The sequence below is a fragment of the Perca flavescens genome, chromosome 4 (genome assembly GCF_004354835.1).
Source record: "Perca flavescens isolate YP-PL-M2 chromosome 4, PFLA_1.0, whole genome shotgun sequence".
Taxonomy (NCBI): domain Eukaryota; kingdom Metazoa; phylum Chordata; class Actinopteri; order Perciformes; family Percidae; genus Perca; species Perca flavescens.
This window is the reverse complement of record NC_041334.1, coordinates 21,536,438-21,550,793: the sequence shown is the minus strand read 5'-3', so window position 1 is coordinate 21,550,793 and position 14,356 is coordinate 21,536,438. Positions and strand designations below refer to the sequence as shown.

At 38.6% G+C, this 14,356-nt stretch overlaps 1 protein-coding gene across 2 annotated transcripts; it reads right to left on the bottom strand.

Annotated features, from left to right (window-relative positions):
- Positions 1–210: 210 nt before the first annotated feature.
- znf362a (zinc finger protein 362a) lies at positions 211–14,315 on the bottom strand. Of its 2 annotated transcripts, none has more exons than XM_028577070.1 (9): positions 14,014–14,315; positions 9,538–9,601; positions 8,332–8,566; positions 6,823–6,948; positions 6,100–6,427; positions 3,411–3,635; positions 1,728–1,806; positions 1,433–1,591; positions 211–1,349 (listed from the first exon to the last, which is right to left on the bottom strand). In XM_028577070.1, the coding sequence occupies exons 2-9, from the start codon at positions 9,598–9,600 to the stop codon at positions 1,230–1,232; spliced, it is 1,335 nt and encodes a 444-aa protein (XP_028432871.1). In that variant the 5' UTR covers position 9,601; positions 14,014–14,315; the 3' UTR covers positions 211–1,229. The 2 variants fall into 2 exon arrangements, with proteins under 2 accessions (XP_028432871.1, XP_028432872.1); XM_028577071.1 differs by having other exon boundaries at positions 8,332–8,533.
- Positions 14,316–14,356: the final 41 nt, after the last annotated feature.

Here is a 14,356-nt window from a genome sequence, read left to right as displayed (position 1 = left end):
AGCGTGGACCCTAGAGTTGTAACAAAGTTAAGGCTTAAATGCATATAAAATGGCAAAGTTTTCATTAATAAAACAATGGTAAAATTAGTATTCAAAGATGTGTAATGCTTCTGTTACACATTATAGCTGAAAACCAAAAAGAGTGACCACATAAATGTTTTCCAGGAAAGTAACACATCTGTCTGTGAAGCAGCAGCAGCAGCAGCAGAGTGGTGGTGTAACATTTATTCATTTGCACACTTAACGTGGACAAAAAAGCACGGAGTGCATGATTCAATGTCATATGAACATCATAATTATAAATATTGTGGCAAATTTGGCAAAATAAATGCATATAGATTATTATATTTTTAGGGGGTTTTGACTTTTACAAAAACACATTTTCAATTCACTTCCTGTACTTAACAGCATTTGAAAGCAGAATCTCTCACATTCATTGCATCAATTATAGTTTCAAATCAGATTGTGTGTGGTTTTTTATCCAACACTTTTTAACAGTTCTTATATTTTAGGAGATCTAAAGCACTTTTTAAACTTGACCAGGTTAAACTTGAGGACAACTTTGAGCATATTTTTAAACATTACAAAATACATGTAAAATAAAATATATCCAACCATCCATCCATTATGAGTCACACATCCTAGTCAGTCCGATGTTGGCACAGGGTGAGAGTGCGTTATGGCCACATGATTGTTGAAAGATTGCAAACACTGACATAAAAAGTGGCACAATATACATGAATACAAATTATATAAGCATTCACCTTTATGTTGACTTGGCCACTGAGCTAATGGAAGACTATTTCTGATGCAAATATTATTTTTTTGCAAAGACTTGAGTAAAGAAAGTTATGGACCATTTAAAAAAGACAATGTAATTTTGTTATAACACAAAAAGGTTTAAAAAGACAGTATGTACTGTAGCTGCCTGGAGCAATACTTACTTTGTATTTTTTTCTGTGAAGTCAAATAGAAAAAGACATTTTTAGGCCTGTCATTTCCAGGCCTGAAAGTGCTGAGAAGTCATCTTTGGATGTCCCCGATAATACTATCTGGTCAGCAAGAAAGGAAAGGAGGATATACTCACTAAAAGAGCACCTCTTCACAATATACTTGTACAATCTGTCACATTTTTGGAACCAATTTATGGGTTCAAAGTCCATCAGAAGAGCAGAGATGTCACAGGAAATGTCTCTGATGGGAGGACAGGAGATGGACGGGTGAGGAGATCAGATGAGGGAGATCCGTATAGGGATGGTGGGAGACTCTGTCCGGTGCTGGGGGGAATGATGGGACACCACATGTTCCACCATTGTGTGTTTAGACATGTGTTTCATAAGGTACGTCTCCTGGAAAAAACAACACTTTTAATCATCTCCACTGCAGTTAGTTCAGATTTGAAAATTTAACTTAAACTGGATTTCTAACTCACCGACGTGTACGCCCGGCCGCACATGCTGCAGCAGTAGGCCTTGGCGTTTTTGATGGCGTGTGCAGACAAGTGGATCTGCAGCGAGGCAGAGTCTGAATAGGCACGGTAACAGTTGGAACATTTGAAGGGCTTGTCCTTGTTGTGCTGCCTCTGGTGGGACTTCAGCAGGGGAAATAACAAAAAAAAAAACGGAGTCACTTTTGTGCAGCATTGTGAAGGGTATTGGCTCACAGTTTAAGAAGTGGTGGATCAAGGCTGTAAAACGGCTGGCAGAGGTAACGTGTTTAATGTTTACCTGCAGATTAGATAGCTGAGTAAAAGCTTTTTCACATCCTGGATGGCCGCATTTGTAAGGCCGATCACCTGTGTGGATTCTGAAAAATTAGGTAATCATTAAGCAACTGAAACTCTTTTCAAACCGGTCAGACAGGAAGCTTCAACACTAATATAACAAAACAACCCAAACTTATTTAATCTCTTTATGAAATATAACACTATTAAAGGTGAATTTTGTATTGGTTTACCCAGCGGCGTGTGTGCAGAGCAACAAAAGCTGGCCAGCAGAGAGTAAACAAGAAGGAAAAAGGACTGTGATAACTAGGGCACCTTTACACCCCTTCCTAACTGACTGGACCTTAAACACCAATTCCTAATACTACAACAAGTTCACGCAATTTTAAAGGGTTAGTTAACCAGAATTACAAAAAAATATATAAAGTTTAAGTTTACATTTTCTCACTTGTAGTAGTATTGAGTGATGCAATAATTTCTGAGAGTTCTACAATTTTGATTGTGGTGCTAACAACATCATCATCATCATCATCATTTTTTCACGGTTTTTCAAGTCTGTCTTAAAATGGCATTCAGGTGCCCATATTGCCTACAGTATATTGACCATTAAAAGACTGCGGTTTAAAGGTTCAACAAGGCTCTATGCGTCAGATACTGGTGCACTAACATGCCGGACCAGTTTTTAAAACAAAGAACAGCAAATTTTAGATTACAAGACACACAGAGGTAGGGTGACTTAAATCTCTTCTCAGGAGACCATTACTCCACTGTATTGTTACATAGCAACCATTTGTTTACTGCAATATTAATGTTCTGAATGTCGAGTACAGCACCTTGAAAGAAAGTCTTGACACATTGACACTTGACACACCTCTCCTTTAAACATTGTATGACAAAACATGAAAGCGTTATCCAATTAATGAAGTAATGTTATTAGCTCTCTAGCAGAATGTATCGCTAATTTCTCTGTCAAAGATCATAGATAAAGGTATTGTATTGTAAATGGAGCAATGGGAGACTATAACTAAATAAACGTTAAGAACAAGAAAATGAAGTCAGTGGTTTCAATATTGTCTTTACAAAAAGTACAGTTTTTATGTTTATTTTAAAACATTTATTAGAAGGGTAAATGTTGGCTTCTTCAGAATCAGTGTTATTTTTGGATAATTCAAAGTTTTCATAGAATATTTCTTCAGTAAAAGAGTTTCCAGGAAAACTATTCATAGTTAGTAGTCTGGGGAATATTACATAACACCTAAACTTTCCTTATTGTTTACAGCAGTAATCATTAGAGGAAAGACAACATTTTTTATATTCTTCTGTAATTTGTAATACCCTTTAATATGGTAAAACTACCTACGATCTACTTGTGCACTCAAATTAACTAAATTTTTACCCTTCATACTTGCTTGACATGGAAGTTTTTTTTTAAATGAAATTATAAAATAAAATGTAATCTGTGATTTAAGGAAAAGATTACCCCAAGTGTATTCATAAATCATTTTGATTACAATCATATTCCACCACAGCTTACTATTAGTGGGCTAATAGTACAAGTGGGCTGTTCCAGCTTAGAATATAAAGTATGTTATTTAAGCAGGATTAACAACAGAATACACTTATTCTCATCATAGCTTTGGTGGATATCAATAAAAAAAAAGACAAAACCGATTGTCAGAGATCTGACCTGGTGTGCTGCTGCAGATGGGAGAGCTGGCGGAAACATTTCTCGCAGTAGGAACAGCGGTAAGGTTTGACGCCCAGGTGTATGCGCAGGTGCTGGGCCAAGTACGATGCGTTTGTAAAGGACTTAGTGCAGTGAGGACACTTGTGAGCCTTCATCTCTGTGTGTGTTTTGGAGTGGATCTGCATGTCTGACTTGGAGAAGAAGGTCAGCGGACAAACTTTACACCTGTTTCAGAAACACAGCGACACAGATAGAAGACACACGTAAGCAATAGGCTATATAAATACATTATCTTATATTATTTTAATATTAATACATTTCTTAATATAAACTAAAAATTGACTTGACACAAAGGTCCCCGTCAGAGAGATACATGAATGCCCAGAACACAAGCTGAATTGTAAATTTGTCCTCATTATTGAGCAAGACCAAGTGTGGCCCGTTGCACTTTTGACTCTGCCTGTTGACTCTGATGAAGTTTTTAGCACTTTCCGTTTGCTTCCTATTTGCACATCTGGGGCCTGTTTCACAAAAGCAGAATATATAAATCCAGGATAACTGATAAAGCGAGGCTTGACCTAGTCTAATCTGTACATCCGGGCTTGGTGCGTTTCACAAAGACCAAGCCAGGCTGAGGAGGAGCAACTAGGTCGAGCCAGGCTGAAGTCATTCAGATAGATGCGCGTCCACAGCTTTCCTCAAAAGACCGCAAGGTCGATCACAGATTTACTGATGCCAAAATGGAGAATACGCATTGTACATACCTTATACAGAGTGAGCAGCAGCTTCTTGTGGAAGTATGATGACGTGAAACACATTATTTGTATAAAAAGAAAAAGAAAACGTGGCAGACGATCGCAGCCCGACTGAATGCGTAAGTAGCCTAAATATATATATATATATATATATATATATTTATTTATTAACTGACCACTGCTCTGAATTGAAGCCCTCATAATCATTCCATTCAAGAATTAGGCTACTAATCATTTGCACAAATTAACATTTGTACTCTTTGCCTTAAAAGTAAGCAGAAGATAATGTTACTCAGGAAATTTACCATGAAGATCAATTTTCTACACCGCTACAATATGATGCGTAAATATGTCTTTCACTCTGTTTCTCCCTCTCTCTCATGGGCTAAAATATAAATTACCTAAGTCATATTAACTTCCACTGCTCGCTTTTAATGCAAAGTGTACAACTGTTCGTTTTTGCAAATGACAGTGACTCATTGAATGGTTTCAGTCAAGAGCAGTAGTTCTTAAATGTATATTTTTAGACTATCATTCAGTCGGTCCGCTATTATTTGCCACGAGGAAAATATAAGGTCAAAAACCATTGGGGTGTCCTCTCCTTGTTGTTACATGAATGTACAGTAGCCTACATCACTAGATAGTTACTGGTCCAGTGAACTAAGTCTATAATTTGGGAGGATTGTACAATTAGGATATGTTCTTAAAATTGTACAATCCTCCCAAATTATAGTCCCAGTTTACTGGACAACACAAATTGTGTGCTAAGAATGCCAAATACAATGCACATGGAAGCGGAACAAACATGATCCTTACTGATCCTGGCTGTTAGCCTGGTCAGGAGCAGGCTAACTGCACAGAATAAATCTCCATGGTGATTTATGTGCCTCCGCTTTCGTGAAACCCAGTCAAGGCTAAATTCATCCAGGATAACCAGGAAATCCCAGCTTAATCCCTTATCTTGGTTTTATGAAACAGGTCCCTGTTCACGTTCAAAATCTCAAAACAGTGTAACAATGTTAAAACACATAAAAACTGTCTGTGTCCGTCAGTGGTGAAGAGTTAAGTATTTCTTGAGGTACTTGTACATTACTTAAGTATTTCCACTTTATGTTACTTTAAACTTTTTACTCCATTACATTTATAAAACATCTATAGTTACTAGCAGATACATTTATTATATACAAAACACATGATCAGTTCATTATAATGTATAATAGCATGGTGAGTACTTTTGATATTTATATATATTTACCTGCTAAGGAATGTATTTTTACTTGCTTGTATATTTAACCTGCAATAACCGATTTATTTTTGGCCAGCAGGACAGCAGAAACAAGCTGTAAACACAATTCTGACATGACATCACCTTGTTGATAGGGCAAAAATGTTAGCAAAGAGTTGCTTATTTTCACATCCAGCAGATACAGAGCAAATTTAACATTCATTTGGAGTCATGTTTTTGTTTGTTTGTGTGAATGGAAGTAAGAATGGTGAGAGTAAACCAAGACGCTGAAATACTCGTAGAACTGACAGGAACTGTAGAGTCCTGTGCTAAATTCTCTGTGGAGCACACAAGCGACTCCTTTCACGATTAGACATTTGTCATTTGATTCATAAATATAAAATTATTTATTATAGACGCTTTAAGTAACATTTTAAGTATTGTTGTATAGTTTTCATTTCGTTTTAATCTTTACTTTTACCCAAGTTAATAATCGGAGTACCTCTTCCCTCATTAGAGTCTGTGTTTGGTAAATATCTGGGACAATACGTTAAATTCTATTATTTTTTTTTATTCTATATTGTAGATTTAACCATATTTCAGAGTACATAGGGAGATTTACTGGATTCCTGGAATTGTGAGCCATGAGTCAGAGGCACTGCACTTTGGTTATCTATGCATCCATCTTTAAAAAAAAGTCCTTTCATACCTGTAGGTTTTTCCCTGTTTGGCAGTGATAGTGACACAGGACTGGTCGTTGCCTGAGGCTAGGATCGGGTAGGGCACCACCAAAAGAGACGACCCATTCTCTGCTTTGATCCTCTTACGCCCCCGTTCCTCCTTTGGAGGAGGGCCGAGGAGTCCGACCAGGCCCCCGTTGTTTTTCCCAGGCTCCATCCCGTGGCTGCAGGCTAACCCTGAGATGAGGTGAGGTGTGGGGGCTCGGCCCAGCCGGCTGTGGCTGCTCGAGGTGGGCGTGGTGGGGGTGATGATCTCTGAGGTGTTGAGGTTGCCTGTTCTGGATGCTAGCGCCACACCTGATCGGTGCAAAAGTTGGACAGGCAAGGACAGGACTGAAATCAGTTGTCATCAAAATTGCCAATTCATATATAAAGGGAAACAATCATGCAAACACAGACAAACTGTAACTACATGGACAAACAGCTAACATATACTGTATATAAGATATAATGGACATATGGTAGGATGGTTGGCAAACAACTGTCTTGTGTTTGAAAAGTAATTTTCCATTAAGTGTATATTCTTCTACACAAGTGCATTACAGAAAAGTCCAAATTTCCCAACATTATTTCCAGAACTAATGATGAACGAAACCCACAAACCGCAGACCTGAGCAAGACAACAATCTTTGTTTCTGTGTTTCTTTATTTCTACAGCAACAGGGAGTACCAACTGTACAAACTGTGGTTACCTGAGACGTGGTTCGTCCTGGAGGGATGGTCTATAAGTTGACGCAGATGCCAATCTTCCCATAATCCTCTGGCTTTTATAGCTGCCTTATCGTCCAGATTCAAGTTTACATCCCCCAGAATCCGACCTGGTAAACATGTGCAGGGAAATTCCCATTTGTTAAAGAGGGCCCTGGTAAGAGGGAACTGAGAGAAGCTGAACCAACTCTGATGATCTTGGATGACCAGTATAAAAGAGTAAAAACATATACAGCAGTAAATGCAACATACACATTGCAGTAGCAATATGAATCCAAAAACATCATATCTAAAGTAAAAACACTGACGGAACATTTTTCTGCACAATGAGTACTTTTAAATGTTGATACTTTAAAGGAGACCTATTATGCTTTTCTGTATTTTCTGTTCTGTATATTTTATGTCGGATGTTCATACTGAACTGGCCAACACTTCAAATAATGAGGGTAAAGGTGTTTTAAAAGAAATCCTAGATTTGCTACTTGCTAGAGTCAAATCCTCAGATTTCACACTGTTCTAAAAGCTCTGGTTTCAACTGTTTTGTTCTAGACCATAAACAGAAAACCAGCTTGGTATGACATCTTACCAAACCAGTTTCCTATATATGGACACACTACTGCAGTGTCTACATTACATACACTGCAACATGTAGCTACATGCTAACATCAGGGAAACCAGTAATCTTGACTGCTGATGTTAATTTCGGATCACATTCCTGCTGGAACACGTCCGGTTGTGTAGCGCTTGGTTTATATACTGCATTGCAGTCAGTCTCCGGCTGCAACAGACTTTACAGAATTGAACTGTACTAGGGCTATCAACAAATATTCTACATTCTAAATGTTTATGACCAAATTACAAACAGATTCGTGACACAGTTTAATCAGCATCATGTCCTGCCTCCTGCACACTCCAGAAGTCTACGGTGTTTAAAGGCTTCATGTGCCACTGAGCAACTTTCATAGGAAAAAAAGCCTGAGAAAATTCCGGTTATCACCTCAAATACTGAGCAATTTCTACTCCTGCATCATTATAAGAATCCTGACGGAGAACATCACTGCCTGGTACGGAAATAGCCCTGAACAGGACCACAAGGCCGGGCAAAGAGTGGTTCGTCCGGCTCAATAGGCGGTACCAGACGCAGCAAGAAAAAGGCTAAAGGAACCATTAAAGATCATCATTAAAGATGTTGCGGTGGGGTAGAAGGTAGAGCTTCTATGAGGACTGTTCTAATGCATAAATTGTAGGAACTGAGCGATTATGTTTCACTGAAATTGTATTTTATATGATTTCACATGACAAATAAATTGATTGATTAACATTTTTCTGATAATACTTACATACTTTTACTTAAGTAAGGATTTGTGGAAGACTTTTACTTGTAGTGGAGTATTTTCACAGTGTGGTATTAGTACTTTTACTTATTTGAAGGATCTGAATACTTCTTCCACCACTGGTAAAGAATGAGAACTATTGAGGCAGGTGAGGAGTACCTGTGACTGAGCTGGAAGCAGGGCGGGCGTGCAGGGCGATATCAGGCTGAGACGGGCTATGGAGAACCGGCATCTGGTGAGTTTTGGACATCCCGTGCTGGCCGCCATCCGACTGGATGGGGGGAGCCAGTAATTGCTGTTGGGAAGGGGCTGAGGCAGCGGGCAGATGTGGCGGTCTGATCTTCTCTGCCATCAGCTGCTCCTTGATTTTATTAATCAAGACTAGGTTATCCAGCTGACAGCCAGGAAACAACATTTGTGACAAGAGAACAGCCATCAGTTCAGGTAGTGTCATTTTATGAGACGATAGTTCCCTCTAGAGGTTGATACATGACATTGTACCCAAAACGTCCTTTGTAAACATCTGAATCGCTGAATTAAACCAGTGGTTCCCAACCTTTTTTTCTTGTGACCCCTTAAAAAGAAGCAACATCTACTTCTGACCCCTCATCACAGGTTATGGACTTTCTTTTTCTGATGTATCTAACCAGAATAGATAGTATCCAGTATTTCTCAAGAAAATAGGCTAAACTTAGAAGAAGAAAAAAAACATTTTCAGTTACAGATTGTTTTAATTTATCCCTTTAATCATATGGTGACCCCTCACCAGATGGGGGATATGTTGATCTTTTGACAAAAGGGCTTAATAATGTTTTACTGATATTTCAATGAGAAGATTTCAGGCCTGTATGCTAACTATGTAGCTAGAGCTAGCCTGGCTGTCCAGAGGTAAACAATATCAGCACTTTTCAAGCTCACTAACTGTTATATCTCCTTTCTTTAATCCATGCAAAACAGAAGTGTAAAAAATAAACTTAATCAATCACAATAAATATATAAAGTAAAAAAGGTAATTGTCATTTTTCAACTTCAGTTTTTGTACAGAATAAATGAACCATATATAATCTGTTGCATCTATGAGCTTTAAAGGTGCTGGTCAGCAGATGTTGTTACTTTTGGTTGCTGGCTTTAAACATTCAAATTCACTGTGCAGACAAGAGTGGTATCAATCTTCTCATCTAACTCTCAGTAAGAAACAAATAAGCATATTTCCCCAAATGTCAAACTATTCCTTTAAATGGTGCATTATTTAAAATCATTTAAAAAACAACAACTCTTTACACAACTCCTTAAACTTACAATACAATGATGTTACTGCTTCAGGTTAATGTGGGCTAAATAAGTGTGAATACCAGAGTCGCTCACCTGGCCGGGCATAGTGGAAGGTGGAGGCCAAAAATAGGGATTGTTAAAGAGAGGTTCAGCCATCCTGAAATAAATACATAAGGGTCATAAACAAGGTGAGGGCAGCCATCTGTCCATCAGCAAAATGTATATTGAGTACATATTTGTAGTCAGACTTCTGTAGTCTGGCTTGGGATCTCTTAAACGAAGCAATGTTTACCTGTGACTCCTCATCATAGGTGAGTGATTTTTTATTTCTTGCTCTAATTTAATGATGTTAAGAGTTGTTATTTACACATGAAAAGGCAAAGACTTGAGGAAACTTTGAATCATCTTGCGACCCCTCAGGTTAATTTTGTTTATTAGGTAGGAACCGCTACTGTAAGATATTCCTAACAAAACTGCCTCCTGTAAACTTATGTGAAGATCTATTGTTAGTGTACAAAACAGTAGTTAAAAACTTGTGTCAGTAGCTCTCTGCCCAAGCAGCAGCTGACTGTTTCACGCGATAGTTTGAGATAACTTGTCCCAGTCTTGTGATAGTGTGTTTTCAGAGACAGGGCTCCAGACTGCGACCAAATGGTCGCATTTTGTGACCAAAATTTGAGAGTGTGCGACTGAATTTTACATCCAAGCTTATCTGTCCTCTCTGAAAATTGACACAGAGCAGAGCTCTGACACAAACACACACACTCGCACACACGCAGAGCTGCAGACGGAGCAAACTACGTGGGCTGTTTTGTTGAAGTCACAGTGAGTCATGGCGATGCTGATACAGTGGTTTCAAGTGTGGTTACAGTTTTTCATAACTTCAAGCAGACAGTGTATGCTGCGATATGATATTAATGGCGAGGTGAAAGCGGTCGCGGTGCTGTTGACGTTACACTTCCTCGGAGACGAGCAGGCACAACGGTGGTTCCTGTGCCCTGGGGAGACTGACAGGCTGAGGTAGTAAGGCAAGGCAACTTTATTTCTACAGCACCTTTCAGCTACAAGGCAATTCAAAGTGCTTTACATGAAACATTAAAGAGCAATTAAAAATGGTCATGATGAACAGGCTAAAAAATAATATACAAATACAATAATGAAAAGATTTTTGTCTGTCAGTTTATCTTCTATGTTGCATCTTCAAAAGTGACACTGAATTTGAAACAGCACATTGTAATTTCTGCATTTATCAAAGTAATTATTAGTAATACAGTGGAAATTAGTAGAAATGTGAATATTTTGGTTAGCATGTTGATTTACGGTGTGTGCCCCTACATTTTCTGGTTGTGCCCCTAACATTTTCAGTTGGGGGCCACTGTGGTCCTAGTGAAAAAAGTTAGTCTGGAGCCCTGAGAGAAATTATGTATTAGCTCTCCCCCTTTCCCAAAAGTGCAAGAGGAGCCCTTGTTTCTTTACACGGTGCTTTATCAGAGATAGCAGAAAGGATGTTTTTGTTGTTAAAGGAGGACGTGAAAGTGAGTAAAGCAGCTTTTCCAACCACAAGACTTTGAGAAGGGCATGCTGCCTGAGAGATAGGCTCTGACATGATTACAACAGCTAGGAAACTCTCCAAAAAATGGTTATCAGAGAAAACAGTAAAAGTGAAGTGGCTCAGATGCTAATCTGTCTCTGTCTGTCTCCTCCTCGTCACACGGGGCCACAACAGAGAAACATTGAGTCTCACCTCAGTGTACAGCAAGACCTGAATGACGTGGTCAAAAGCTGAGAGGTCAGTTATGTAACTGAATATAAAGAACATGGAATAACTAAAGTGAGGATGCTGCCCAGACTTATTTGTAAGTGACACAGTAGTTATTTTCTATTTTATGGCAAAATAAGAGGATGACATAACTCTTTTAAAACAGAGAATATTTGATTTCTATGGGCTGCAATAAATTACACTGTTAGGCCGGATGGACAGAAACCTTCTCAGAGAGAGCTGCTTGCTGCTGAAGTTTTGGGCTAAAGGCTTTTCTTTCCATAGCTTCTTTTCTCAACCTCGTATGAAGTTTCTTCTTTAAAACATTTTGCATTGCGTGCTTTGGCACACTTCACCATTCCTTAGTCTGTTTGGCTTAGCAGAGGCATAACGCAGTCCGGATCCGTGAGCCAAGAGAAACAAAAACGATACGTTCAGGGGTACGAGCGAACAGTAAACCCCACAAAATATTTCTCTAATGATGCCAGTGGGGATCAGTTTCACTTCCTGGAGGCTTTCTGCCTCGAGAGAGCAGGCTCAGGAGTTTGACGGCAGCTGGACATCCTTGTGTCACTTTTTTAAACGACACGCTTCACACAGAAAATATTTTATGGCAGGGAGGTACTGTATATGACTTACAGTTACTGAGTATTGCTGTACATTTATACTGTATGTTGCATGTATGCCCCTTAGAATCAACCTGTAGAGTAAGGTCCAGATTGCACTGTTTTTGGACTAACTTAAACTTTTGCCAGAATAGTTGTGTATGTTTATGCATAAATGCAGCTGAGTTTCTATTCAGCTTAATATTTATGCGTGCATGTAAAAGGGTTTGAAGTATTTCTAGCAGGTAGGAAAAAAACTTGTACGTCCAGTATTTCTGATGCAGGTGCATCTTTAGGGCTGCAAAATAATGGTTATTTCCATTGTTGACTAATCTGCTGATTACTTTCTTGATTATTACAGTTGGTTATTCATATTGACACAAAAATAGTGAAAAATGTAATGTAGTTTCCAAGGGCCCAGGGTGATGTACTCAGACATATCATTTTGTCTGACTAACAGTCTAAAACCCAACTATTTTCAGTTGACTATAATATATGACAAAGAAAAGCATCACATGTTTGCATTTAAGAAGCTGGAATAAAAGAATGTTTGAGATTTTTGTTTGAAAAATGACTGAAACTATTAATTCATTATCAAAACTGTTTCTGATTGACTCTTCTACACATTCAACCAAGGCATTTATTAAATTAGTAGCCTACATCAAAATGTTGGTCCCTTTTTTGTTTTGTTTTCATTATTACAAAGTAGTTAATCTGGGCTGCTGTGGAAGTACTGGTACTGGTACTAAAGGGTTGTAATTTGTGACTAATGGTTAATACATCGTTTACTGATGTTTTATAGATCACTTAAGCTATTTAGAACAACTTTGGGGGTTTCAGGTTGTGAAAAATGTCTCAGACCAAAATCCATCCACTTACAGTATAAGCATACAACTGCTGACCTGATGGCTTTAAGGACCCTTTAATAATGACTTATTAACATAACTGGAGACTTGGTGGCCTATTATGAAGTGAAAAATCCATAAGCATTTATTTGAATTACTAACATGTTTAACTGCAAATTACTTAAAAGATAAATATCAGAGGCAGCCCAAAATATCTTATAATGGCGTATTACTGATCTAAAAGACATTAGTTAATCATCTATTAATCAACAATACCATTTGTTACAACTTACATCCAGCCCTTACAACGGATATTAGAAAGTGATACTGAAGCAATATGGCCCACTTAGGCTATGCTGTTAATTCTGTAATAACCGCCTGTTAGTATTATTAGGCCTACATAGAGGAATCTATCTATGCTCTCTTACATAGGTGCTATAAAATCCTACAGATCGTCAGTAGTGTTACCATAACGACGTGCAGGTGGCACGTATTTTGCAGACATAAAACTATTTCTAAATCTCAATATTTCAGCTTCAAAAACAGCATCAGTGTAACAAAACAGAAAGCGGATCATTGCTGTGAGATCAACTCCAGAGAAAAATACAAGTCCATCGCTGCTGAAACTAAAGTTACGGTTAACTTTTTGTCCTTTTTTGTACATGCTGTGCTGAGTTATTCTCCCGTTCAAAAGCCAAAGAAACAGAATCTGATCTTTAAAGCCTAAAACCTGAGCAGCTTAAACCGAGAGCATCTCCTCCGGAGAGAAACGATCCTCCGCAACGCCTCGCTCTGTCCGCCGCCTCTCCCACATTCTCAGACAGTTTATTAAAAAATTTCAGACAAAAGGAAAACAAAAATGGCAGCCCTGTCTTATTTTTATAAGCACTGGACGCCATATTCTGCAGATCCGAATATTTAGGAGATAATTCTCCAGATGTAATTAAACGCTCTTACGATGCGTCGGGGTGTGCGTATTTGCATTAAGCGTACAATGATTGTTTACTTTGATTTGCAGGTTTGAATAGCCCGGCTCGAGGAGGGGAAAAAAAAAACTGACACTTCCTACAACAATCATCATGCCTTAGCTGAATGCTCTGCAGAGGCTGAGCCATATAAACCCAAATGTCGATGTTAATACTGGCGCGTAGGGAAAGATCTTATTTGCACGACAGAAGAAAGGAAAGCAGTGTCACCTCTGCGCTGCAAATGTTCTTTTTTTTTTTTTTTTTTTTTTTAAATACAACTTTTGCATGGGCTAAACAAAAATGGTGACGAAGCGACACAAGGAGAGCTAGCTAGTGTGTGAGAGAAAAGAGCAAAAAAGAGGCAGAGAATTTGCATCGAGCGGCCAACATACCTGAACCAGCGAGGGAAGAAATAGCTATTTAATAAAGGATTAGACTCTTCTCTGCCTGCTCTCAGTCGGACTTCAAACCTTCCGGGTCGCCTGCTGTTCACTTCTGGGTGCTGCAGGCGTCTAAAAACACTGAGCTAAAACTGGTTTTTCAACCCATTTTCTGGTCCCTAATTTAAACGCTGACATTTCCTTGCAGATGTTGGGGTTGAATAAAACCGTGCACATGCGCGGGAAGTTTCATATTTAACTGTGTAATGACTGTTGTGGTGATATCGGCTGGTGATAGTATTGCATGTGTGAGCCTGACTTTCTCTAAGAATTAGTGGTCGCACTTTATTTTACG

What these genes read in the sequence shown, in the direction of transcription:
- znf362a (XM_028577070.1), bottom strand. Translation starts at nt 9,600, where the DNA reads ATGGCTGAACCTCTCTTTAACAATCCCTATTTTTGGCCTCCACCTTCC. An exon ending in AAACAGGGAAAAACCTACAG is followed by an intron (nt 3,636 to 6,099) that starts GTATGAAAGGAC and finishes TTTCTGAAACAG; the next exon opens with GTGTAAAGTTTGTCCGCTGA. An exon ending in CATCTGCAGCAGCACACCAG is followed by an intron (nt 1,807 to 3,410) that starts GTCAGATCTCTG and finishes CTAATTTTTCAG; the next exon opens with AATCCACACAGGTGATCGGC.